Consider the following 27,786-nt stretch of genomic DNA (forward strand, 5'->3'; position numbering starts at 1 on the left):
CGTCCGGATGGTCTCCAACAGGTTCGTTTGGCATGGATTCCGCAAGTAGGTCAGTGAATGGGCCAAAACATGCATGCAGTGCCAAACAGCCAAGGTGCAGCGACACACTAAAACCCTGCCACAGCAGTTCCACCCCACCCGCCTGCGTTTCGACCACATTCATGTGGATATCGTGGGGCCACTGCCAGTGTTGTAAGGAGCGCAGCACCTCCTAACTGTTGTAGACCGGTTCACAAAATGGCCACAGGCAGTCCCGCTCACCGACACCACCTCCGAATCCTGCACCCGAGCACTGATTGCAACCTGGGTGTCTCGCTTTGGTGCACCAGCCCACATTACCTCCGACAGAGGCACCCAGTTCACCTCCAGCCTGTGGTCAGCTATGGCCAGCCTTTTGGGAACACAGCTATACCACACAACTGCCTACCACCCACAATCGAACGGACTAGTGGAGCATCTCCACCGTCACCTGAAGTCGGCTCTCATGGCCCGCCTGAAAGGAGCTAACTGGGTGGACGAGCTTCCCTGGGTCCCGCTCGGAATCCGCACGGCGCCCAAAGAGGATCTGCACACCTCGTCGGCCGAGTTGGTGTATTGCGCACCCCTGGTCGTCCCAGGAGAGTTCACAACAGCCCCAAGGGGGCAAGAGGAAGAACCCGCAGCAGTCCTGGACAGACTAAGTGTGAGGCTCGGTAACCTGTCCCCCATACCCACTTCACAGCATGGACAGAGCCTGATCTGCATACCCAAAGGCCTGTAGCACTGTAAGTTTGTTTTTGTACCACGGGGCAGACATTGGGCACCACTACAGCGGCCCTACGAGGGGCCGTTTAAGGTGATCAGGAACAACGGGTCCACATTCGTGCTGGACACTGAGGGGAAAGAGATTTTCACAGTGGACTGACTCAAACCAGCCCATGTGGACTTGGCACAGCTGGTCGGAGCTCAGGCTCCAATGCCACAGAGGCAGACCTCCCAAACAGAGGCCGACTCAGACTGCGGACATTGGGGGGTGTATCGCTGGTTCTGGAGGTGGGGGGGGGGGTTATGTGGTGACCCACTTTGCAATGCACTCGAACCAGCTCACAAAATGGCGCGCGCCTGCAGAGAGGCCGGCCCCAAAAAGAGCACCAGGCCTTCTTCACCAGCAAGGGGAAAAGCCTGCACGCGGGAAGAGACTGCGTATATTCACCCCCTACAGCATTCCTGCCCAGGGAGGGCGGAAACGGGAAGGCTTAGAAGTGAGGCCGCAAAGTTTGAATAAATCTTTTACACAACTGCAACTCACCGTCTGCGTGTCGTTATTCCAACACTAGGTGTAGTACACCGCTACAACTTAATATTTTCTAGCATTGCCACTAATGCAATTAATTTGTCAACATTGTGCCAAAAGTAAAGAATGACTCTGACACATTCCAACCCAAATATGGTAACCACAGCAACAGTGACTATTGAGGGATCTTCACACTCTGGTCTTTTCAAGTCTCTTCAAAAACAATGACTTTCAAAAAATCAGTGGAGTACTTAAAAGCCAACTGTTAAACTGTTAATCCACCAATTGCACCAAATCTTACAAACCAAACCACTGCTCATTTTAAGATGTTAAATTATTATGCATAGTATAAAATATAGCTATATCAGGTTAATTAGGTATCTAGAGCCAATATTAGTCCTGAATGACATGATACATATCCTATCATGTTGTTTATTAGAATACAAAATATTAACATCCAATTAAAAATCATATTATGCAGCAATGGAAGCATTTACTATGGCACTAAAATGTGTTACCCTTGAACACCTTATTCAAAATGTGTTGGCTTTGGTAGGATGCACTTTCCATACAACCACTTCTCCTAATAGTTTTGGCTACCAAAATAGAAATGAGTGTCCCAATTGGCTCTCCAATTTTTGTCAAGAGCTAAAATTGAATCAGGCTTCTATATAGTCTAAAGAGAAAACTGAACTGAAAATTGAACCAACATCCTTCCACAAATGCATGAAGGCGCATCAATGAATTGCCCCATAATGTGCTCCTTTTCAGATTTTAATAAACTCCAAAACAGCAAATACATTTCTCATCAGTACTACAGGCTTGTATCAATACTAAACACACAATGAATAAATACCAGAATACAAGGATGATCACAAGGAAGGGCTGGTAATGCAAGTGATTCTAATATTATGGATGAATGGGTAATGAAAAGTCAACCATCCATATTTCACCAATCACGTCAAAAATTTGTGAAATTGAAAAATTGTTCTCTGCTACAGAATTTATGTGAAAAATATAAATAAACACAAAACTTATTTTCTTTCAATGCACATTTCTTGATGCGTGCATGGATTGTTTAGCTTCACATTATGGAAAATGGAAATGTGGACCATCTTTTAGGAACACAATCCATTCTTAATGCTAAGGTCATCAGTATTACTTTTTATATGCTAGAAATTTCAATAATAAATTCCTACTGGAACAATCCCAAGAAATCTAATACTGTCAATAACAAATTTTCTAATTCAATTTCAGACTTCAATGCAAACTTGGATTAATTTGATCTCCCTCTAAATAAGAACAAAAGGGAGGCTCATTATCAATTGCAGCAAAGTTCTTCTTCAGTTTATTAGAAAAGGTCAACAGGGTTTATCAAGTTAATTTTTAAGTAGCTTAAGAGAACTGAGTAATTGCATACAACAAAAATAAATCACACCCAGAAATGTCAGCAATCATATACTTCCTAGGTAGAAACTTGGTAGTTTCTGTCATCCAATGTAAATACAGAAAATAATGACAATCAGGCGGAAAACAGGACACTCTTAATATCCCAGATACCAAGTATCAGCTTGAAAGTGCAAATCTGAGTATATTAAATGAAGGAGGATATCATCATTTCCATCATTTCCTTATCAAAATATTGCAATAGTCTATCCTTGTCTGTTGGCTTGAAACTGCACTGTTAGCAGGCTTACTTCAAAATGTTTTATGGCCTAAATGGCCTACTACATTTTTCTTTTTACCCCCCAAGACCAAATCCTTTTAATTATTAAGTCACAGAATGTGCATATTACCATTGCTGACTGCAGAGAGAACAGTGACAAATCTCTTTGAAGGATGCTTTTTCGACCATTCGGGATCGATGAACGCTTGAATTGAACTTCCCGCAAATGCATACAGATACTTTCGATTCAAAGATGGAGGTATTTAGATTATTTTCATGGAGACCATGATGAATATTTAACTTATATTTGCCAAAGTTTCTCTAACCTTGCCTCATAGGTCACTTGCACAATTGCAGCTGTCGATTTATTTATCCTTTCCTGTATCTTTTTAATGCTTAGTCCTTCTTCATATAGTGAACTGTATTCAGTATTTCCATTTGATCAATACCAATTGCAAATTCAGAATTCCTTTCTGACTATCACTCATTATGTTTCTAACTATACTGCTCCTAACTCTGTTCACAATCCCTATTCTTCCTGCATTCACAATGATGCCTTCATTAATCTATCCATCACAGCCACTTTCACAAGCAAAGTGTTTACATGAAAAATGACAGATGAGGGTTCAATGGTTTCACATCAGAGAATGTACAGTTTAGAACCTAAAATTCTTACTCTTTGCAGACATCCACAAAACAGAAAAAACCCAAAGAATGAATGATAGAAAATTCAGTACCCCAAAGTTCCCCTCCCTCTCCCAGACACAAGCAGCAGCAAAAGCATCAACCCTCCCCTGTTATTTGCTCTAGCAAAAGCACTGACACATAGTCCATTTTTGTTTATCGATACAAGAAGCTGGGAGGTGATGGGTGGAAGAGGCAAAGGACTAAGGAAGATAAGATCTGATAGAATGGGGCAATGGATTATGGGATAAAAGGAAGGAGGTGGGAAAGCAGAGAGAGGAAGATGTGGCAGATGGGCAAGTTATCAGGGTGGGGTAGAAGAAAAGGAAGTATTTGGGCCAGACAGATGAGACAACACAAAACGGGGAGGGGAGACAGAAGGGTGTGGTTACTGGAAGCTAGATACTGTCAGGTTGGGGACTACCATGACAGAACATGAAGTTTTGTTTTGTTCCTTTAGTATGTGTCTAGCCTCTACCTGGCAGTAAAGTAGGCCATTGGCATACACATCAATGCACAAATGGGAAGTGGAATTATAATGGCTGGCCACCAGGAGATTCTGGCTGTTATGGCTGACAGAGTGAAGGTACCTAATGAAGCAATCCCCTAATGTGTAATGGGTCTCACCAACAAATTATCTACTGACATCGTTTACAAACCAAATGACTTCCAGTTACCTTGACTACAGCTCTTCCCATCACGTCATTTGCAAGGATGTTACTCCTTTCTCTTATTTCCTTCGTCCCTGCCACAACTGTTCTCATGATGAGACTTTCCATTCCAGGACATCCAAACTGTCATTTTTCCCCCCAGTAAACAGGGTTTCACCTCCACTGCTATAAATGCAGCAGTCATTCGCATCTTTTCCACATCTGCCCTCACACTACTTGCCCACCCGACATAACAGAGAAAGGTTCCCCTTCTTCACACCTACCATCACACGAGCTTCCACATCCAATACATCGTTCTACACAACTTCCTGCATCACCAACAGGATCCCACCACCAGATACATCTCCCCCTCCTCTTCACTTATTGGATGAATCTCTTTCTCTGCAAATCTCTTGTCCTTCCCCACCAATTCCACCCCCCAGGCATTTATACTTGAACTGAAATATTACACCTGTTCCTATATTTTCTTTCTCTGCACCATTCAGAAGCCTAAACAGTTCTTCCAGTGAGGTAGCACTTCCCATGTGAATTGTCAGTATCACTTACTACATCCTGAGCTCCTCGTGTGACCTGTGCTACATTGGGGAGCCCCAATGCAACTGGAGAGGGAACTGGGGGGGGGGGGGGGGCAGGCGGAGAAGGTCACTTCGTCACACACTTTGGCTTTGTTTGCCTCATCAGCCAGGATCTCCCAGTGGCCAGCTAACTTAATTCCACTTTCCCTACCTATGCTGACATTTTTGTCCACAGCCTCCTGTACTGCAAAATTCAGGTTTAGATTTATTTATCACATGTACAATGAAACACACAGTAAAATGTGTCATTTACATTAACAACCAACACAACCTAAGGGTATGCTGGGGCAGCCAACAAGTGCTGCCACATACTCTGTTGCTAACACAGCATGCCCACAATGTTCATCAAAAGAACACAAACAACAACACAACACCAGAAATAAAACTTAACAACAGCAAACAAGCCCTTTTCCTACTTCCCAACCACCCACTCACTCACACATACAGACAGACAGGCATCCAAACCCAGGACAGGCTGTCTCCAACCCCCAGTTCACGGCAGTCATCGGGTCCCTGACTCTGAAACATGTCAAGCCAGGGACTTTGACCATCGAGCCTCACTTCTGGATTCACTAATTTCAGTCTTGGATCTTCAGGTTTCGGCCTTTGGTATTGACCCCAAGTCCTGCCAATCACAGGAATTTGAAGTCCGGTTCACAAACTCTGGACTTGCACAGACTCCAAGCCTGGGACTCGCCGACCTGGAGGGTCACTTGAGCAGTGCCTCCAGTCCGTATGGACCTCTGATCCCTGGACTCACTGACCAGCAACTTTTCATTTACTGCCCTGATCATTAACTGCCCTCATCCCTATCCCTAAACCCTAACCTGTCTCTTAACTTCCTGCACTGCCCCCAAAACCATCCCCACAAAACTAGACACAGACCAGTGGAACAGCAACTCATATCCCATTTTGGTCATCTGCAATCCAGTTTCTCACATTATTCCCACTCCCCTATCCCTCCCACTTATCTTTCTCCCTTTCATCTGACTTCACCTGCCCGCTTGTGTTCCTCCCCTCCCCCATCCTTTTATTCTGGCCTCTTTCTAGCTTTGATATTTTTTCAAGGTATTACTCTCAGTCCAAAATGTCCTCTGTTTATCTCCTTCCAGAAATGATGTCCAACCTGCTAAGAATCTTTGGGATTTTTATGTTGTCCTTCTATAACCAGCCTCATGTCATATGCATATATCTGGAGATTTTAGATCATTGTGCAACATAGATGTTATTTTTTTTAATTGCAAAGATATGAACAGTTAAAATCAGTTAAATATTTGCAGTGATTTTCTAATTACAATTCAATAACACATGAAGAAACACATTCAGTGCATTAATGAAAGTGTCACACCCAGGAGGTAGCATGAGAAAGGAGAAGGCAGAGCTTGGTAGAGGTACAAGTATGGTTGGGAGTGCAGGGAGAGTTAAGGGGTCTAGAATATAGTAAGTGTTCTTGGGATTGAACATATTAGAAATGACTTCCAAGATATGGAAGTAGTATTAGTGAGATATAGAGTATATTAAATCCTTGGGATGGATGGTGGGAGGAGGGTGTAAAGAGGGCAGCTGGGTGTTAGTATTTTTCGGAGGATTTTCCTGAAATACAAAGATTAGTGGTCTAGTGCATAAAGCAAAAAGCCTACAACAGATGTGATTCACCAAAGCAGTGAGTACAGGAAGTAGCATACTAATACTTGTTTGGAACAAATAGTAAATTTATAAATTACAGTGAAGGAAGTCAGATGCAGGAAGCAAGAAGCATTGGTGCATTAGACCACTGGAAAATAGGTTCTTTAAGCCTGCAGGAAAGACAGGCAGAATTCTGAGAGATACCTGAAAACTACAAAACTGGTTGAAAACTGATTACACAAGGTATTCAAAATAGTATATCATCTGTGAAATTATGCAAGAGAAAAGGAAAGCTAACTGGAACCAATTCAGTGAAAATCATCTAGCCCTAAACCTGAAATGAGTAGGTTGTCTTATGAGGAAAGTCTGGATCTTTCCAAACTTATTTCCAGTGGAGTTCAAAAGATTGAGAGGTGATGACTGAATTACACAAAGACCTGCAGGATCTTGACAGGATGGATTTGAAGAAGGTGTTTTCTTGAAGAATAATCTATACCAAGGTGTTAATACTTAAAAATAAAGAGACTTTATTTAATAAATAATAAACACTGAAGACAGAGATAAAAGAAGATACTTGCTCACATAGGGCCATGAATCCTTGTTATTCTTTTCAATAAGTGCAGTGGATAGAGACTCTAATTAATTTCAAGGCAGAAATAGATAGTTTCTTCATAAGCAAGGTTAGTAGGTTACTGCTGATAGATCGGAATGGAAACTTGAGATTACAGTCAAATCACCCATGATCCTATTGAACGGCAGGGGCTTTAGTAGCCTACCTCTACTCTTGATTTGTTTGGTAATATATTCTAAACATAATCTTTCTAAAGAATGTCTGGTCTTGGCTCAATTCAGTATTATCACTGTTCTACCAACTACCCTGCTGATTTCATACTTTTAAATTATTTCAGCTTCTTGATTTGATCTGAGTTCAACTTGCATTTTTCTAAAGCCTTTAACTGCACAATCTGCAATTTTTCTATGCTTAATAACTGGGTCAGTCATATTGATTAACTTTTGTAACTGACATAAGAATCAAGTTCCAATAGCCACATTTGTCTTGACACATTTAGTCTCATATTGGTGGTAGGGAAATGCCTCATATATAATTTATTGTTTTGTTTGTTCCTCTAGGTTTTGTTCTTCAACTGATTTCTTACGCTCTTCTTTTTTTTTAATAACTTGCATATGCAATGCCAGTATTTCAGCTTCAAATATACATTAAATTCCATAGTGCTCTATACAACTACAGTTTATGATGTACATCCTCTTTGTTATTGCAATGCATTTAATTTGGATTCATTTCTTTGAAAAGACCTACTGTTGTCCTGGTTGCCAATTACTCTAAAATCAGATTAATCAGAATCAGACTTTAATCGCCAAGTACCTGTACACATACAAGGAATTTACTTCCGGCAGATGTTGTCTCTCTGCTCATAACAATAATAATGATAAATATAAATGAAAATATAGATTTTTCATACAAGTAGTGCAATCCAAGTAATAGTTAGCCGACAGTTAACCGGCAGTCAACTGTTCAGCAAAGTGACCGCAGTAGGGAAAAAACTTCTCCAGTGCCTATTAGTCTTAGTCTGGAGGGATCTGAAGTGCCTACCAGACGGAAGCAGTTCAAACAGTCTGTGTGCAGGATGGAAGGAGACCTTTATGATGTTCCCCGCCCTCTTCTTCAACCTGGAAGAGTAGAGGTCCACAATAGAGGGCAGGGAGGCTCCAATGATGCGCTCAGCAGTCCTTACTGTGCGCTGTAGTCTGGTTCTATCCTGCTTGGTGGCGGCTCCAAACCACACAGTGATGGAGGTGCACAGGACAGACTCAATGACTGCAGTATAGAACTGCAGCAGCAATTCCTGAGGCAGACCATATTTCTTCAAGAGCCGCAGGAAGTACATCCGCTGCTGGGCCTAGCTGATGTTCTGCTCCCACTTCAGATCCTGAGAGATGGTAGTTCCCAGGAACCTGAAGTTCTCCACGGTGGACACAGGGCTGCCGAGGACTGTGAGGGGGGACATCAGTGTTTTCCCCTTTTTCCAAGTACCAAACAATTAAAATCAAGATATTATTACCCTGCTTTTTAATGTATGTTCCTTATTTTGCTGACCTTTGTATCATTAATTTCTTAAATGATATCTGGTATGAAGATATATACTTACTAGTCGTCAAATCTAAACACTACAGTTTGCATTAAAGTTTAATTTGCATCGGTAAATTACAATTTCTTTAAGATCTTTACCAGACAAATGGATGCAACAAGTCACACTCAAGCAGAAACAAAACTGATTCCAGTTTGACTACCTATTGAGTCTTTATGTCACATATAACTAAAAACCCCTAGATCACTAAATGTGATGCTATGCATCAGATTTCTTCTGTAACATCTCCAAAAAGAACAATGAATAGAAGAGCTTCCAAAACCTGATTTTGCATTTCAGCAAATAAATTTCATCCAAAGTAAAAAGAAACTCCAATGTCTGTTCTTGCCTTTAGAATTTTAAACATTTATTTGTATGTTGTCAAGTAAAATGTTCCAGTAGATATGAATCTGCTACACTCCGTAACTAGAGCTCAAAAAATCTTTTTAATGATCTAAATCAAACTGTATTAGATTGTGTATTGATTAAAACATTAATGCACATTTTGCATGTTAATCTTTTAATGAAATATCATGACATTTATCTCGACATGCACTATAAACTCTGCCAAGACAATAGTTTCATTTATCAATGCCATGTAAACTAATTTTCTGAATTATTTCCATTCCAAACTGCAGCACAATCTAGTTACACCATTATATTTATTAATACATAATATTATTGTTGATCTCAACTGTCATACTGAGATGGTATGTTGCTTTAATAACTGATTCATAAGTATTGTTTTAAGTTTAATACTATAGATTCTACAGAACTTAGGACAGATCTCAGAAGGAACTGCTCTCCCAGAGAGTTGTTAATCTGTGGAATCCTCTGCCCAAAGAAGCAGTAGAGGTTACCTCATTAAATATATATGTTTGCACTGTTGGGCAATTAAGAGTTAAGCAGACAAGATGGGTAGATGGAGTTGAGTCCACAGCTTAATCAGCCATGATCATGTTGCTTGATAGAGTAGGTTTGACAGGCCAGATGGCTAAATCTCCCTGAATTTCTTTAATTTTTTATGCCAACCAAGCTTAATTTACTCACTAAACATCAAGGCTTCATATCCAAGATATAAAAATGAACTTGTACCAAAGTGATGGCTATATGGTCTATTTCATTCAAGTAATCAGTATTATACTATTCCTTAACCTATGTTTTCAAGTATATGACATATATCTATACAGGCAGTTCCTGGGTTACGTACGAGGTCCGTTCCTGAGTTCGTCTTTAAGTCAGATTTGTATATAAGTCGAATCAAGTACATCCGGTATTATTTAGCGTCAGTTAGTCAAACGTTTGTCTTAGTATATAGCATATATTTTAACCTTTCTATGCATATAAAACACTTAAGAAACGTATGTATTCCAATAATTAAACCACTGTGTAGCTTAATAATAATAATTGTAGCTTTCATCGGGGCAGGGCCTTTCACATGCTCCATTATTCTCACTTTATCCGTTATCCTTTGACCGACTGTAGCTTTACGTTTTTCCAGTGACCGATGGTGTTTCACCTCTTTCCAAACGCTTTATTATTTCCACTTTATTTTCAATCGCGATCGCTTCCCGTCAATGGAACAGAAACACTGCGGGTGGCAGGTCCCAAGCTTTGCAGGCTCCCTAGGTCCGCTGGGTCCTAAGTACCACTGCACTAAGACAAGCTAAATGGGACAAGTGGGAGCTGTGCTGGGTTTGAGTATTTGATCCTCCACAATATTCCACGTGGGAATTTAAACTGGAGGTGGCAGTGTATTTTTTTTACGAGGTCAAACTGCGAGCTCAACATCAACCTGGCACAGAAGCGGTCTGTCGCTAGATCGAACTCGGGAACCTCTGTTCTTGAGCTCAACGCTGATCTCACAGCGCCACCAGCCAACCAGAAGGGGTGGCGGCAGGGTCAAGAGTGAATCTTACTAAGAAAAATTTAAGCCAAATACAAAGTTAAACATTCAACACAGTGTCAACAGCAATGACTTAAAATGGCGGATGATGTTCTCCTTCCTCGGCTCGTAAGTATGAGTTGTCCGTAAGTCGGACGTTTGTAACTCGGGGACTACCTGGATGTAACAGATACAATATATAGACATGTACTTCTTTACACATTGCTGTAATGACATCACAATACACCTTATTATCAATATGTGATCTTCCTCACATATGCTGTCAATAAAAATATTATAATGTTTGAAACACATTACCAACTAATAGTAACCTTGTGATAATTTCACATCTTATAACAGCTTCCAAAAAGTCACTGATCAACAGCAACTTTCCTTAACTGACAGGGCTATAAAATAATGCTGATAGAAGCAGGTCAGAAAGAAATTTGGTTAATTCTTTTTAATATGCAGTGGATTCAGTTAATCGGGCCATTGGTTAATCAGGGCAGCTGTTTATTTGAGACACTATGCCACTTAATTAGGATAGCAGACTGTTGCCAGTTTCAAACTAGCATCAGTCACATGCACTTAGCTGGCTGTTAGACCCTTCACAGTGCTTACAGCGGACAATTTCTAAATAGCTTCAGTTGTGTTTGCCTATGTTCAAACAGCAGTGACGTCTGTCACTGAAAGATGGTGAGAAATGAACAGTGAGACAATTCACAAGTGTTTTGATCATTGCAGTTCTAAGCATTCAGGCTTGGAGATGCCAGAAATGGCCAGGAGTGAAAATGAAACAATTTTACTACTTTAACAAGGTAGGAACTACAATAAATTGAAGGTATTGACAATCATTTTGAGTATTACAATAAAAATGAAGATTTGGAAGATGTTACCATCTAAAGCGCTGCCTGAAGGCAGTCATTATCTGCACTAGGTGACTACACTGTTTTCATTCATTTTCAGTCAATCAAAAGAACTTGGCAGATGAATTCCCCCATCAATAACAAATTGGTATGAATACACTGTTTTCTAGTACTGTAGAGGTATTGGCAATGTTCTAAGTGGTCAGTATTTTATTTAAATACATAAATGATCGCTCACTGAAATGATAGTTCGTCTTTTTTATTCCTTTCAACTATTTCCATAAAACTTCAGCTAATTGGTCAGCTGCTTAATTAGGTCAAAATAAACTGGTCCCCATGTGTCCCAATTAACTACAATCCACTGAGTTCCAAAATAGGTAGTTTCTTTCTAGATATAGACCACTCGTTTTTCTGTTTCTTGCTGCTTCTGACCAATTCTACGTAGTGACGACATTTCGGGCCGAAACCCGTCATCAGGAGGGTCCCGAAACATCATCACTACCTCCTCCCATAGATGCTGTCTGGCCTGCTGAGTTCTGCCAGCAGTTTGTGTTTTTATTTATTTCCAGCATCTGCAGATTCACTCATGTTGCCAAAGGAAAAAAAAAGTTTGGTCAGGAGTGACCTCAGTGTTACAGGATTGTTTTGAATGTGCTGATTGATAACAGGGTTCTGGGCACTGGTGATAGAACGATATGCTGTGATCCGTTTGGGAGGGTGGTGCAGCAAGAGCTGTGCTTTCAAATGCCATCAGGAAGACAAAAATGGGATTACATACAGAAAATCTACAGCTGCCTCTGTGAAACTAGGAACACGAAGTGCATGTGATAAGGCATTCAGGCCATAACAGATGGTAAGACTGCCCTGCACGTCAATGACAGTGACACCTCTCTACCTGACAGGCGGAACATCTTCTAAGCATGTTTTTATGCACGAAATGATGTGCCGCTGAGAAAGACCCTCCCTCCCTCATACGAGCAGGCATTGTCTGGCCATAGTTGATGTGAGGAAGATCCAGGCCAGGGTCAACCCACACAAGCTGCATGGCCTGTCAAGACACTTGGTCATATGCTTAGAAACTGTGTTAGCCCAGATAGCAGATGTTCTCACTGACATCTTAAATAACTCCCTGGATCAGAGCACAATCCCCAAAAAGCCACCACCATCATCCTAGCGCCCAAGTATCCCATTTCAATGACTACTCTCCATTGACAATTACCCAAGTTATAATGAAATGTTTCAAGTGACTGGTCATAAACTGCATTAAAACCAGCCTTCCCATCACACTGCATACCTGCCAGTTTGCATATCACCAAAGTTGGTCCACTGATGATGTCACAGCCTCTGCCCTTTACACAGTCCTGTTCCACCATCATAACGTTGCTCCCTATGTCAGAATGCTCTTCAATGGCTTCAGTTCCACTTTCAATACAATAATTCCCAGAAGCTGGTGGGAAAAACTGTGCATATTGGGTCTCAAAACCTTGCTCTGTAACTACATCTTGGACTTCCAGACAAAGAGACCACAGATAGTCCAGTTTTGGCTACAACATCTCTGGTTCCATCATGCTAAGCAACCCCTCCCTCCTCCCCCTACCCCCCCAGGCTGTGTGCTCAGCCTGCTACTGTTTACACTGCTATTGCATGGCAGTAATGCCAAATCCAGTTCTAACCACTGCATTACGTTTGTTGATGGCATAACAGTGTGGTCTCATCTGCAACGATGATGAAACAGCAAGCAGGCCGAAGGTGGTGCAGCTTGTGGAGTCATGTAAACACAACAACCGGAGTCTCGACATGGACAAGGCTAAAGAGACAACTGTGGACTTTAGGAAGGTGCAAGCTGAACATTCCCCATTGCACATCAAAGGCTTTGTCATGAAGAGAATAAGGAGCATCAAGTTTCTTGGCATACACATCACTGATGATCTCACCTGGTCCCTCAACCTTCCCTCTTTAGCCAAAAGTTCAGCAGCATCTCCACTTTCTGAGAAGACTGAGACAAGTGAGGGTCCAACCACACCCCCACTCTCATCACCAGGTCCAGCTCCTGGCGCATGGTGTGCCGACAACAACCTGACCCTTCACACCCAGAAGACCAAGGAGATCATTGTGATCTTCAAGCATGCTCAGAGCCACACTCATGTCCCCATCTTAAACTCTCAACTGTTGCATTGTCAAATAAACTACTTTCTTTGTATCTTGCTAATTAATGGCATTGTATCCATTGCTGAAATACTCAGTTTATTATTATTCCAATACTTAAATGGGCCATTGGAAATACAAAGCAACATACACAAACTGCTGGAGAAACTCAGTAGGTCAGGCAGCACCTATGGAAATGAATAAACAGTTCACCTTTCAGGCAAGAACCTTCTTCACGACTGAAAAGGAAGGGGGAAGATGCCAGACTAAAAATGTGGTGAGAGTGGAAGAAGGACTAGCTAAAACGTGATAGGTAAAGCCATGTGAGTGGGAAAAGTAGAAGGCTGGAGAGGAAGGAATCCAATAGGCGACAAGAGTGGACCATGGGAGAAAGGGAAGGAGGAAGGGCACCAGGGGAAGGTGAGAAGAGACAAAAAGCCAGAGTTGGGAACAGAAGAGGAGGAAAGAGAGGGGTTTTTTTTTAAAACCGGAAGACCATAAGACATACAATAGGACAAGAGAAATCAATATTCGTGCTATTGGAGGCTAGGCAGATAGAGTATGAGGTGTTGCTCCTCCATCCCGAGAGTGGGTTTATCTTGGCACAAGAGAAAGCCGTGGTCCAACACATCAGAATGTGAATGCGAATAGGAATTAAAATGGTTGCCACTGGCAAATTATGCTTGCGGCAGATAGAGCAGAGCTGTGGAGGAAATACAATCCCAGACTGTGAGAAATACTCAGTTGCCACTGTAGATAACTGACCTCAGAACAGGTCCTCAGATAACAACATCTAGGTTATACTTCCTTAAATACATGTAATTATAAATGTAATTATAATCAACATTAACAAGAAACACTTCCAAAACTGAATAATTCAGATTAACTATTAAAGTTGAATTAAAATATTAAAATCAACTCGATTAGAAACAAATGCTTTGTTTAAAGGGAAAACATCCTTTCTACATTCTTTAATGGTCAATTTAGATTATCTCTTCAATGGCTTAAGTCTTTCTTTTGCACTGCACTCCTCATTATATTTTGTAATACTTTACAAGTCAACTGTACAGACCTGATTGTTATCTTGAAATTGAGCTTATCAGACGATTCATGTTACACTTTTTTGTAACTTTAAAGCTCATTCAATCCAATTAATCATGCTGATTCATCCTTCAATTATATTCCATAGAAATCCATCAATTTACTTTCCAGAATTCATTTAATTTGCTAGATTTAATATTTGGGAACTACATCTACACTTTAGTATTCTTTATAGCACTTAGAAATATAAATTATGCTTAAATAATCCACATCATGAATACTATCAAAAATACCTGTATTTTTAGGTTAAAAATGTATAAAAATTCTTTCAAAAATCATGCGTTCATCATACCTGGTGATTTAAAGTATGGTGTAAAATTATGTTGAAATTGGTTTTCATACTTTTCGCAACTTACCTGAAGATTCAACTTATTTTTCCAAGTATTTCTGGGTTATTTTCCCCTGGAGCTTAATCTTTATTTTGACTCCTCAATTACATAATAAAAATGTTAAGAAACCTAATGCAAAAGTAACGTCCTGGGTAATCCATAGATTCAGGAAAAAAGGCTCTATTTATTTGAAGTGTGAATTCCATAATAGTTGCCTATATTTATATAGACTCAATCAATATTTCACAGCTTACAGCTTCAGGATTTATTTTACAACATAAAATACTTCTCAAATTATGCAACTTACTTTAAGTCCTGTAAAAGATCCTTTGCATTCAGCATGGTAATTAAAGAAGTGGTAGCTGCAGGAATAATAATGATTGGAGTTCGAGAGCCTGGAAGGAAAAGACAACGATGTGAGATTTTTTACTATCCAATGACAGCTGTGACTAAAAATAACTGTTTTTTTCTTTAGAAAACTTGAATGTTGAATCACCATTATAACACTGTCCTGATTCATGCAATTTAAAAATGCAGACTTCTACCATTTGTTATACCAGATTCTAAAGCAGAGTATTGTACAGAAAACTTTCACTACAAAATTTCTTGCCTGCAGAAGTGCAAATTAAAGCAAATAAAGTACAAATGCATCTTACCCTTCTTTTGATTTGGTGGCGGCCTCGCTTGTGAAACTGTTGGTGGACAAAGATTAAAAATAGGATAATGTTATGATATATAGATTAATGGAGTAAAACTGCATTACAAAAGTATCTAATCATAGTTAATCAAAATATTTTGTAAATTTGCTTCTGCACATTACTTCTTTTGCCTCAAAATATTCCAAAATTTAACCAAAATATATTTAATAGTCTAGTTTTTGAGGAATGAGTCCCCAAACAATCAGACATCTCAGTGGAAAAATCAAATTACTTTTATGAAAAATTCAACGGTGCTGCAAACGAAGGCACAAGAACTGCAAATAGGAATGCTTCAATATTTTTTTCATAATCAGACCAACGTTTTAAATAATTTTGCTTAAAAAAGTTATTTTGAAGAAAATGCGCCACTAAAATCTTTCAAAAAGCATCGTACTGCAAAAGGCAAAATCCCAAAAAAGTGATACAAAAATCATCTCTAAATTACCCATGGATGTACAACACACAACTTTCAAAATGTGTTATGTGATTGTCATGCGAATCCCTCTAATAACTTGGATTACAATATCCACTGATGCTGATTGGCTGAACTTAGAATTTGCATTATTGACTGAAGAATTCAGATTGTATTTATTTAGAAAAGGATTAATGTACAATCGGCTCTCTTTATCTGCGGGGGATTGGTTCCGGGACTCCCCGCGGATAGAAAAAAAAGGATGCTCAAGTCCCCAACTGGTCAAGGACCCAGCGGAACCCTGGACTTCATTTAACCTGTCTCAGAGAAGAGGTCTTTCGGACCCGGGACAGCTCTGAATCTGCAGTGTTTCTGTTCATGAGAATAATCACGATCACAATTTAAAATAAGGTGGAAGTAATAAAGCAATCGGAAAGAGGTGAAAAGCCATCGGTCATTGGAAAAGCATTAGGCTACAGTCAGTCAATGATCAGAACAATTTTAATGGAGCATGTGAAAGGCACTGCCCTGATGAAAGCTACAATTATTACAAAGCAACGCAGTGGTTTAATTATTGAAATACATATGTTTCTTAAGCGTTTTATATGCATAGAAAGGTAAAATATATACTAAGAAAAATGTTTGACCAACTGACGCTAAATAATACCGGATGTACCTGTTCTGACTTCAAATCTGACTTAAAGATGGACTAAGGAACAGAACTCGTTCATAACCCAGGGACTACCTGTACTTTTAAATCACCTCTAGGTTACTTATAATACCTGATACAATGTTAAATGCTATGTAAATAGTTGTTATACTGTATTGTTTAGGGAATAATGACAAGAAAAAAATAGTCTGTACATGTTCAAACAACAAGTGCTGGAGAGAGAACTTCCGGGTTTTCCAGACCTGCGGTTGGTTGAATCTGCACATGCGGAACCCACAGATAAGGAGAGCCGACTATAATATCTTTATAAAGAATAAAACAAATGTATGTGCAGCTGATATGCGAATATTTTGAAACAAGACTAGAATTGTATTTTATTAAAGGAAATAGAATGAATATTAGATTCCAAAAATATCGTTGCTCCTCTCTTCAACTTGTGGCACATAGAATGACGAGTTTGCTGTTTCTTTAGCATTTGTCTGTTTCATACGAGGCCGAGTTGCTAGCTCGACGCTCAACTCAACACGGATGAAAAGTGACCAAATAGATGGCCAGATTCAAACCTGGGACCACTTGTCTTGAAGGCCACTGCATCACTGGCCAGCTATTCTAATGCATAAAACAATAATATTAGACATATCTGAAATGTGATTTAACTCATGTCAAGATTGTAAAACTGAAAGATTGGTGAAATACCAATTTAGCTCAGTACTTTTAAATGGAAGATGGCTGCCCCAAACTTAAACACAATAGATTATGTGCATGCTGGAAATCTTGGGCATCACACATAAAATGCTGGGAGATCTCAGCAGGACAGACCACACAAGTGGAGGGAAATTAACAATTGATATTTTGGGCTGAGAACTTTCATCAGGACTGGAAAAGAAGAGAGCAGAAACCAGTCCCCTTCCATCAGATTTCTCCTTCTTCAGCCATTTGTCTCTTAGATGTTACTAAAGAAACAGCAAACATTATTCTGAGCTTCAATCTTTCCAAGTCATCTTCCAACCCACAGTTCAGTTTGTGAACCAAGTTGAAAAACGCTCACGCTCCTTCAAAAAAGTTCAGATGAGCAATCTTAAAGAAGAGGATTGATCAGTAAAATGTGTTTAAGGATTTAAAGTCTTTGAGTGCTAAGTAAAATAATCTAGACAATAGGTAATACAGGCTGCTATAATTTTCTGTCTTTTATCTCAGAAATGTTAAATGACAGCAAATGGGAGAGTCTGGATCAATGTGTGTAAGAGAGCAAGTCAGTTTGTTTAAGACAAGTAAAACTGAAAATGATGGCCTGCTCATACTCTTCTTAGCTCTGGACCAGATCAGCCCACACCTGCTCGAATCTACAACACTATGCATCCAGCTGGTGAGGTTTCAGAATCCACAAAGGCAAATCATCACCTTTATATAGAAGCAAAACGGGGAACAGGGAGGAAATCAGAAACTAGCAGAGCATCTCATTGTCACATATCACATCAGATGATGAACAAGGTCACCACCAATCAAATCAAACCTGGTCTAAGCTTAGTGCTTTACCTGTCAGGAACTTCTCTGACAGGCATGTATAGCCCAGTGATTGATCACTTCCATATAGAAGAAGTGTGAATACTTGCCATTAGTTTGGACCAGTAGGTTGCTCATATATATGGTGAATGATGAACAATATTTTGCAAAACACCTATTAGTTTAATGATAGTTAAAACTTTATGGAAACTTTTGCTATCACAAGAATCAAGTCTGAATGCATGTTCAATCTTAATACGGTCACAATATGCATATAGTGACCTAATCTTCTAGGCTTTAACACTGCAAAACTAAATTGTATGCCAACATTTCATAATAAATAGTAGAAATGAGATAAAAGTGGGTTTCATAGGATGGTCTAAATATTCACTTTTTCCTAACAAAATGACAACTATAAAATTTAACACCAAGAATATTTTTACAACATAAAAAAACTTTCACTCAACCACTGCTAAACGTTCATTAGCTGATTGCTGCACCCTCTCTGTACAAGTGTGTTACAAACACGTCAGGTACTACTTGGCACATTTAACAAAACCTTCCTTCAGCAGCACAGGACCTCATTCAGCTGAATTTTAGAAGTCGGTTCTTACACCTAGCTGAGATCCTTGGTTGTAAAGTAATTCTCTGTAAGCTCTTCAAGTAAAACATGACAGTTTTAAAATGTTTATCACAATCCTAACCAAAGTTCAGAGAAAAGATGACATGACAGAATAAAAGGAATGCAGAGTCAACTTCTGCAGCTGATGGATGTTAAAGAGAAGCTCATAGAGCTAAAAAGAGGGCCAGCCTTGCTCTGGGCTTCAAACCTTCTGATATCCTGATGCTTTATCCAATTCCTTTCACAATTAGTCCTATTCTATCGCCTCTAGCTGCTGAATATTTGAGTTACTAGAAAGGTGCTTCTTAATTTTTCATTAAACACATGCAGAATTTTAAACATCTATGCTAGATTTCCTCATAATCTGCTCTCAGAAGCAAAAGAACTTATTCAAGTATCTCAAAAAACTTTAGCATCTCATCCCTATTATCAATGTTGAAAATTTAGTCTGTACCTTCAACAAGGCCTTGGCATCTCAGTATGTTTCACAGACTTAATGTATAATTGAGGTTTAACAGAAATTTCCCAAAGGTTTAGCATAACTTTCCTATGTCTATTTAAAAATGACAGGAATACATAAACATATTTAATTACCTTTTGAGTTGTTCTTCCAATTCCCTTGATTTGCTTACATATAAAATTGCACATTTTAATGTGTGCTGTATTTCCTTATTCTTCTTATTGAAACAAATCACTTCTCTGGCCATTTCACCAGTGTATGATCTTTTGAAATCTATTATACATTTGTTGTTTATTTCATTGCCATCTTTCGTGTTATCTAAAAACACTGGAATAAGACCCTGTTCACCCATGCCTACGTTAATAATATTAATAATATATGAACAAGTCAGGAGTGTGATGGAACGCTCTTCAATTTTTGGAAAGTGCATCCCATACACATTCAAGAGCAAGAATAAGGCAGTCCATTGAAATAGCATTCCATTCACCAATCTAAGCACAGTTTCTACATTACAAGAGCACAGAGCTGCAATGTACATTGTATACTCCAACAGAACCTCCCAAACCTGCAGACTGTTGGACTCTTCACACATCATGAAGACCCCAGAGATGCTGATCCTGGCTCACCTCCTACCCCTAGTCAAATCAGCCCTCGATCTTCCATTGTTGGAGAAAAAGCTCTGTTCAGTGAAAGTCAGCATTTCCATTGTATCCGAGACAATAGACAACCTGACTGGTACCCCACAGTATATGTGGCTTTAGAGCTGTGTGTCAGACATGGCTATAAGAAGCACTGGGGACCCACAGAGGACTGTATTGGCTCCCTTCCTGTTTAACCTGCATTCCTTGGACTTCATGTCCTCGGCAGAAATTCTTTGATGACTCAGCAATAGTTGGGTGTATAAAGAGAAGACAGGAGGATGAATAAAGGGCCCTGGTGGAGGCCACATGGTGCAAACTAATCATCTGCAGTTCAACATTATTAAGACAAAGGAAAATGTGATAGACTTTAGGAAGCTTAAACCTGTATTGCTCCCTGCTACTACTGATGGCAAAGGCGTGGATGTGGTGAGGACCTAACAAGTACTTGGGGGGTGCACCTGGATGAAAGATATGAGTGAAGCACCAACATAGAGGCTACGTACAAGAAGGACCAGAATCGCCTCAACTTCCTGAGGAGACAGTTTCTTTAGAGTATACAGGCCTCTCCTTTGCATGTTCTACCAGTCTGTTGTCGTCAGTACAAACTTATACGCAGTGGTGTGCTGGGGTAATGGCATCAACATGGATGATGCCAACAGGCTCAATAGCCTGATTAGAAAGGCTGGCCCTGTTATAGGAGTCAAACTGGATACACCGGAGGCTGTAACAGGACAAAGGGCCCGAAAGAAAATCCTGGCAATTCTGGACAATAGTTTCTCACCCTCCGCATGCCACCTTGGCTGAACAGAGGAGCACTTGTATTAACAGACTAAGACAACACCGCTGCTCCAAAGAGCTCTATACTTGGTCATTCCTACCCTCAGTCATTAGGCTCTATAATGAGTCGACCTACAGCTGGGGAAGTAATGAACCCCACCCGTTAAGACTGTTTGAGGTAGCTTATTTTTTAATCTTTCTATTTCTCTTCTAATATTAATATTTGAGCACTTGAAGTGCTACTGTGATAGTAATTTCCTTTGGGATCAATAAAGTATCTATCCATTAAGACTGTTGAACCATTACTTTCTTTGCAGCTTAGCATCTAATTATCTGCTTGCATTTTATATAACTGCTTATCTATAATACATATATATATATATATATATCTATAATACATATATATATACACACACACACACACATATATAAACATTCCTAGTAACAAGTATATACATGCAGTTGTTCAGTGTGTCCCCTAAAGGTTACATTTTTGTATGATTCTGGAAAGCTCTGGAAGCTTCTGGTGTTGCATTAGTTGAATAGGGTAACTCTTACCCAAGAACATGAATGGAATGTTCCTTCTCTCTGGGGTATAAAAAGAGATGATCTCACGCTCTGCAATCATTTAATCTTTGGTCTGCTTTGTTTTTGCTTCCCTCTCCCTTAATTCAGTTGCCTTTTCTCTTGTTACTGACCATTTTCAATTTTCTTTTTTCTATTAGCATTTAATAAAACAATCAAGAAGCAACAAGTTTTATGCCTCTTTCCAGACCTCTGAAAATACCTTGAATTAAAACATTAGAATCTATCTATTTTGTGTAATTGGCAGGATGGTTACAAAGACTTAAGAGCTTGTTAGAATCCCAAACCAAGTGAGAAATTTTAGGCACCTAAACAAGAAGTAAGAGCAGCACACACAAAATGCTGAAGGAATTCAACAGGTCAGGTAACATCTATGGAAAGGAATAAACATTCAATGATTCAGGCTGAGACCCTTCATCATGACTGGGAAAAAAAGGGGGAAGAAGATGGAATAAATAGGTTGGGGATGGAGAGGAAGAAAAGCTAGAAGGTAATAGGTGCTAGCTGAATATGTGCTCAAAGAGCCAGGGGAAAGCAGAAATCACAGCCGGGGAGCAATGAGAGAGGGTCTCACTTAAATCCTGTAGCACAGAAGGTTGAAATTCTCTAATTCCAAATTGTCTGAGAAAAAAAAACTCGTCCTGGCTTTAATACATCATCAGATGGGAGTTAGAGTGAGAAAACTAGGATGCTTTAATTTAAAAAAAAGAGCAGATCTGTAAAAATCAAACACAAGCCTGTAGAATGCTAATTATATATACGCACGCAGTAGAGCCAATAACAAGCAGAGAAGAATGAAAAATATTAAATATGTACAAGTGAAATCAGAAATCTGCTGTCCTCCTCCTCCTCCTACCTGCATACATACAGAGGCTCAAGAGCAACACACAAAGGTAATGATAATGCATGGTCACAGGAGGCAGAGGAGTGGTTTGAGTTAGTGGAGTGGATCTGAATGAATTCACCACAGTTGTCACAGACTTTGAAAAAACAGTCATTGGTAAGTGCATCTGGACAAAATCATTCAGTCTTCTCCAACCAGAAGCACTGGATAAAGCATGAGATCCACAATCTGCTGAGGGCCAGATCACTGGCGTTCAGGTCTGGCAACCAAGTAAAATACAAGAGGTCCAAGTAGAATCTCCGGAAATCTATCTCACATGCAAAGTCTCAACTCCAGGCGAAACTACAATCACAGAAGGGTGCTGGACAACTGTGGCGGGGCTTGAATCCCATCACCCCCTGCAAAATGAAAGCAAGTGATATTTCGTAGGTCACAACAAGGTTTTGCTCCTAGATGAGCTCAATGCCCTTCATGCTGGCTTTGACTAACAATAATGAAAGGTTTCAGTTTCTGAGGACGATGTGAGAGTATCCTACAGGAGGGTGAACCCATGGAAAGCAACCAGCCCAGATGGGTTACCTGGCCAAGTACTAAAGACCTGTGCTGATTAACTGAACAGAATGTTCACTAAGATCTTTAATCTCTCGCTTCAGAAGTCTGAGGCATTCACCTGATCCAAGCAGGGTTCAATCACCCCAGCGTCTAAGATGAGCGTGGTAACCTACCTCAATGAGAAATGCCCAGCAGCACCTACATTCAGTTTGATGAAGTGCTTTGAGAGATTGGTGATGAAATATATCAAGTCCTGCCTGAGAAGCAACTTGGATTTACTCCAATTTGTCTACCAGCACACTAGGTCCACAGTAATGCCATTTCATTGATTCTTCACACAACCCCAGAACATCTGGACAGCGAAGATGCATACATCAGAATGCTCTTAACTGATTACAGCATGGCATTTAATAGTATCACCACCTCAAAACTAATCAATAAGCTTCAATACTTAGGCCTCAATACCTCCTTGTGCAATTGGATCCTCATTTGTAAACACAGGTCAGTCTGGATTGGCAACATCTAATCCACAATTAACATCACCACAGGCTGTGTTCTTAACTCGCATGTTCTACTTACTCTATACTTATGATTGTGAAGCTATGCAGTTCCAATGCCATACTTAACTTTGCTAACTACACCACTGCTGCTGGTTGAATCAAAGGTGATAGCAAATCAGCACACAGGAGGAAGAATGAAAGCCTATGCTCATGGGACAATATGTACTTTATGTGCAGAAAAGGAGCCTTGTGGCGGCCCGCACACGTGGGACTCGAACCACCATCGGGAGCTGCGGGCAGACACGTGGTAGCACATTTCGAACTACCAACTCGGGGCGGACCTTACAGGGACAGTCTGACGTCACATCCACTCTGCAGGTCGCAGGGGCCCATGGGAGGGGAGATTTAAGTGCGCAATTTTGAATCAGTAAAGGCATTCTGAGTTCAGCTCTCTCTGCCTCCATGTGCTTCTTTAGTAGCGCGTTGTGCGCGACTACGGCCTACAATTTTCTTACATTTAATGGGTTAGGAGCCTGTTATTTATAGTAGTCTTTCTTGCTATGTGACATACACACCAGCACACCTTACCTTTACCTTCCAAATCTAGAAGTAAATGAGACATTTCAGTAGGAGATAATTTTGGATCAATTTTATTCCCATTTTATAGTGTTGCAAAGAGTATGAGAGAGATTAAAAATTTTGCTGCAGCTTTGGAAATGGCAAGCAATGACACTGCTGATGCCTTGAGAAAAGTAACAATGGAAATAGTGCCCATGCACAGGAAATTAAGGGTGGGGAAGGGAAACATGTGCAGTAATAGACAAATAATATACTTACATACCTGATGAGTCTGAAGATATAACTAATTTGGCTGATCATATCCATAAGGAAATAGCTAAAATACATCAATCTGATGGATAGGATTTCTTTGATTGGTTTCACTTAAATCTCGGAAACTGAAGTGAATCAATTGTTTGTCTTGATGTCATAATTTACACCTTTATTATTTGTTTACTTTTGCTATTGAGGGAGTGCAGCGTAGGTTCACAAGGTTAATTCCCGGAATGGCGGGACTGTCATATGTTGAAAGATTGGAGGGACTGGGCTTGTATACACTGGAATTTGGAAGGATGAGAGGGGATCTGATTGAAACATATAAGATTATTAAGGGATTGGACACGCTGAAGGCAGAAAGCATTTTCCCACTGATGGGTGAGTCCAGAACTAGAGGCCACAGTTTAAGAATAAGGGGTAGGCCATTTAGAACAGAGATGCAGAAAAATTTTTTCACCCAGAGAGTGATGGATACGTGGAATACTCTGCCCCAGAAGGTAGTGGAGGCCAAGTCTCTGGATGCTTTCAAGAGAGAGTTAGATAGAGCTCTTATAGATAGCGGGGTCAAGGGATATGGGGAGAGGGCAGGAACGGGGTACTGATTGTGTATGATCAGCCATGATCACAGTGAATGGCAGTGCTGGCTAGAAGGGCCTAGTGGCCTACTCCTGCACCTATTGTCTATTTATAGGTGAACACTAATAGAATAGTTCAAACTCGCGTAAGTGTGCCTACTAATCTTTCTAATCATGATATAATCCTATGAATACTTTGAAGAACATATGCCCTTTGATATTTTTATAATTTAGATGGTTTTTGATTATTTCATACTTCACATAGATACAAGTTTATAATTCACGTAGCGATTCTAAATGTGTAATTTAGACTCAAATAGGAATTGCTAAATTAAACTTTAATTATTATTTTATTTGCTTAAATATTAATGATCTTAATATGCATGTAACTGCTTAGTATGTTTCCTAGTGGCCATGGTATGTATATACAGTTGTTCAATGTGACCCCTAATGGTTACACTTGTATGATTCTGGAAAGCTCTGGAAGATTATCTGGCATTGCATTATATGAACAGGCTCCATCTAACTGATTAACTCTTATCTGCAAATTTGAATGAATGTTCATCTTCTTTAGGGTATAAAAGTTGACGAGGCTCTGCCATATTTTATTATTTGTTTTGCTTTCCTTTTGCTTCTCTTTCCCTTCACTCACTATCCTCTGCTCTTATTACTGTCATTTTTTCATTGCAAATCCCCACATTACTGATGATCCTATGATCTCAGACTCCAAAGCTGACGAGCTGCCTTCAGGGAGGTGAATCTATGGAAAGTATCTGGACTGGATGGAGCCATGTACTGAAGACCTGTTCTGACTAATTGGCTGGTGTATTCCTTGAGATCTTGAATTTCTTGTTTCAGCAATGTGTGGAACCCATCTGCTTCAAGCAGGCTTCAATTGTACCAGTGCCCAAGAAGAGCAAAGTGACCTGCCTCAATGACTATCGCCCTGTTGCTCTTACATCCACAGTGAAGAAGCGTTTTGAGAGGTTGGTGATGAAACACAACAACTCCTGCCTGACAGGCAACTTGGATCTGCTCCAATATGCCTACCGAAGCACAGGTTCACAGCAGACCCCATCTCATTGGCTCGTCACTCAATCCTGGAACATTTGGATAGCAAAGATGCATACAGCAACAAGAGAAAGTTTGTGAATCCTTTGCAATTACCTGGCTTTCTGCATTAATTACTCATAAAATGTGGTCTGATCTTCATCTAAGTCACAACAATAGACAAACACAATCTGCCTAAACTAAAAATAAACAAAACAATTGTACTCCTCGTCAATACTGAGTACACTATTTAAACAATCAGAGACCAGGTTCCAGAAAGTATGTGAACCTCAGGGTTCTACAAAAGCTCTTAGGAGTCAGGTGTTCCAATCAATGAGATTAGTTTGGAGGTGTGGGTTGTAGAGGTGCCCTACTCTATAAAAAAGACACACACAGTCAGGTTACTGACAGAGCCTGATCTTCTCAAGAAAGATCTGTTTATGCGCATCGTGCCTCTATCAAAACAACTTTTAGAGGACCTTAGAAGAATTGTAAAGATGTATGAAGCTGGAAAAGGCTACAAAAGAATTTCTACTGACTTGAGTGTTCGTCAATCCACAGCAAGAGAAAATGTCTACAAATGGAGGAAATTCAGTACTGTTCTACTCTCCCTAGGAGTGGGCATCCCATAAATATCATACTAAGAGTACAACATGCAATGCCGAAGGAGATGGAAAAAAAAAACCCCAAGGATAACAGCAAAAAACTTGCAGAAATCTCTAGAACTTGCTAAAGTCTCTGTTCATGTATCCACTATAAGAAAAACACTGAACAAAAATAGTGTTCATGGAAGGATACCACTGCTCTCCAAAAATAAACACTGCAGCACAACTCAAGTTTGCAAACAACCACCTAGATGCTCCACAAACCTTCTGCAACAATGTTCTGTGGACAGGTCTGACAAAAGTAGAACTTTTTGGTAGAAATGCACACCAACAGCAAAACCTCATCACAACTGTGAAGCATTGTGGAAGGAGCATCATGGTTTGTGGCTGCTTTGCTGTCTCAGGGCCTGAACAGCTTGCAATCATTGAGAGAAGAATGAAATCAAAATTTTATCAAGACATTTTACAGGACAATATTAGGGTAGCAGTCAGTTACTTGAAAATTAACAGAAGTTGGATGATGCAACAATGATCTGAAACACAACAGTAAATCAACAACAGAATAGTTTTAAAAGAAGAAATTTTCTGTTTTGTTATGGCCAAGTCAGAGTTCTGACCTTAATCCAATTGAGATATTGTAGCATGACCTGAAGAGGGCTGTTAATGTAAGGTATCCCAGAAATATTGATGAACTAAAGAGTTTTGTATGGAGGAATGGTCTCAAGTTCCTCCTCGTCATTGTGCAAGTATGATCAGCAGTTACAGGAAATATTTGGTGAAGGTTATTGCTGCTAAAGTAAGTTCTATCAGTTATTAAATACAAGGGTTCACATACCTTTTCCAGCCTGGACTGTGAATGATTAAGCAATGTGTTCAATAAAGACATGAAAAGTACAATTGTTTGTGGGTTATTAGTTTACAGATTATGTTTGTCTATTATTGTGACTTAGACGAAGATGAAGACGAGACCATATTTTATAAGTAATAAGTAACTAGGTAAACTAGTTACTCAAGTAAACTCAACCAGCTCCATCATTAATGACCCCCATCACCCAGGACATGCCCTCTTCTCATTGCAAACATCAAGAAGGACATTAAGGAGCCTGAGGACACACACCAGTTTATCAAGAACAGCTTCTTCCCCTCAGTCATCAGATTTCTAAATGGAGAATTAATCCATGAACACCACCTCACTATTTTTTCTTCCTGTCTTTTTCCACTACTTCTTTTATTTTGAATAATATTTATTATAATTTAGGTTTTTCATTATTATGTACAGCAATGTACTGCTGCTGCAAAACAAATGTCATGACATATGCTATTGATGTTAAACCTGATCCTCACTCTGTGTTAAATAAATGGGAAACTACTTCGCACAATATCTGGAATAGAATGTGATTAACTTGAGTTATTCACTTTGGTAAAAATATAGGCAAAGTTCTGAGAAATTTGGCAATTAGTGGAAACCTGAGCATTGTAATACATGAACA

At 39.8% G+C, this 27,786-nt stretch overlaps 1 protein-coding gene across 1 annotated transcript in view; it reads right to left on the bottom strand.

Annotated features, from left to right (window-relative positions):
* The window catches only part of cdc73 (cell division cycle 73, Paf1/RNA polymerase II complex component, homolog (S. cerevisiae)), a 287,498-nt gene that overhangs the window by 80,480 nt on the left and 179,232 nt on the right, over positions 1–27,786 (bottom strand). Inside the window, exons 12-13 of the mRNA XM_059984716.1 lie at positions 15,625–15,660; positions 15,276–15,363 (exon numbers count right to left, since the gene is read on the bottom strand). Of these exons, the coding sequence (XP_059840699.1) occupies positions 15,276–15,363; positions 15,625–15,660 (124 nt within the window). The remainder of the gene's footprint in view (positions 1–15,275; positions 15,364–15,624; positions 15,661–27,786) is intronic.

This window comes from Hypanus sabinus, chromosome 11, assembly GCF_030144855.1.
Source record: "Hypanus sabinus isolate sHypSab1 chromosome 11, sHypSab1.hap1, whole genome shotgun sequence".
Taxonomy (NCBI): domain Eukaryota; kingdom Metazoa; phylum Chordata; class Chondrichthyes; order Myliobatiformes; family Dasyatidae; genus Hypanus; species Hypanus sabinus.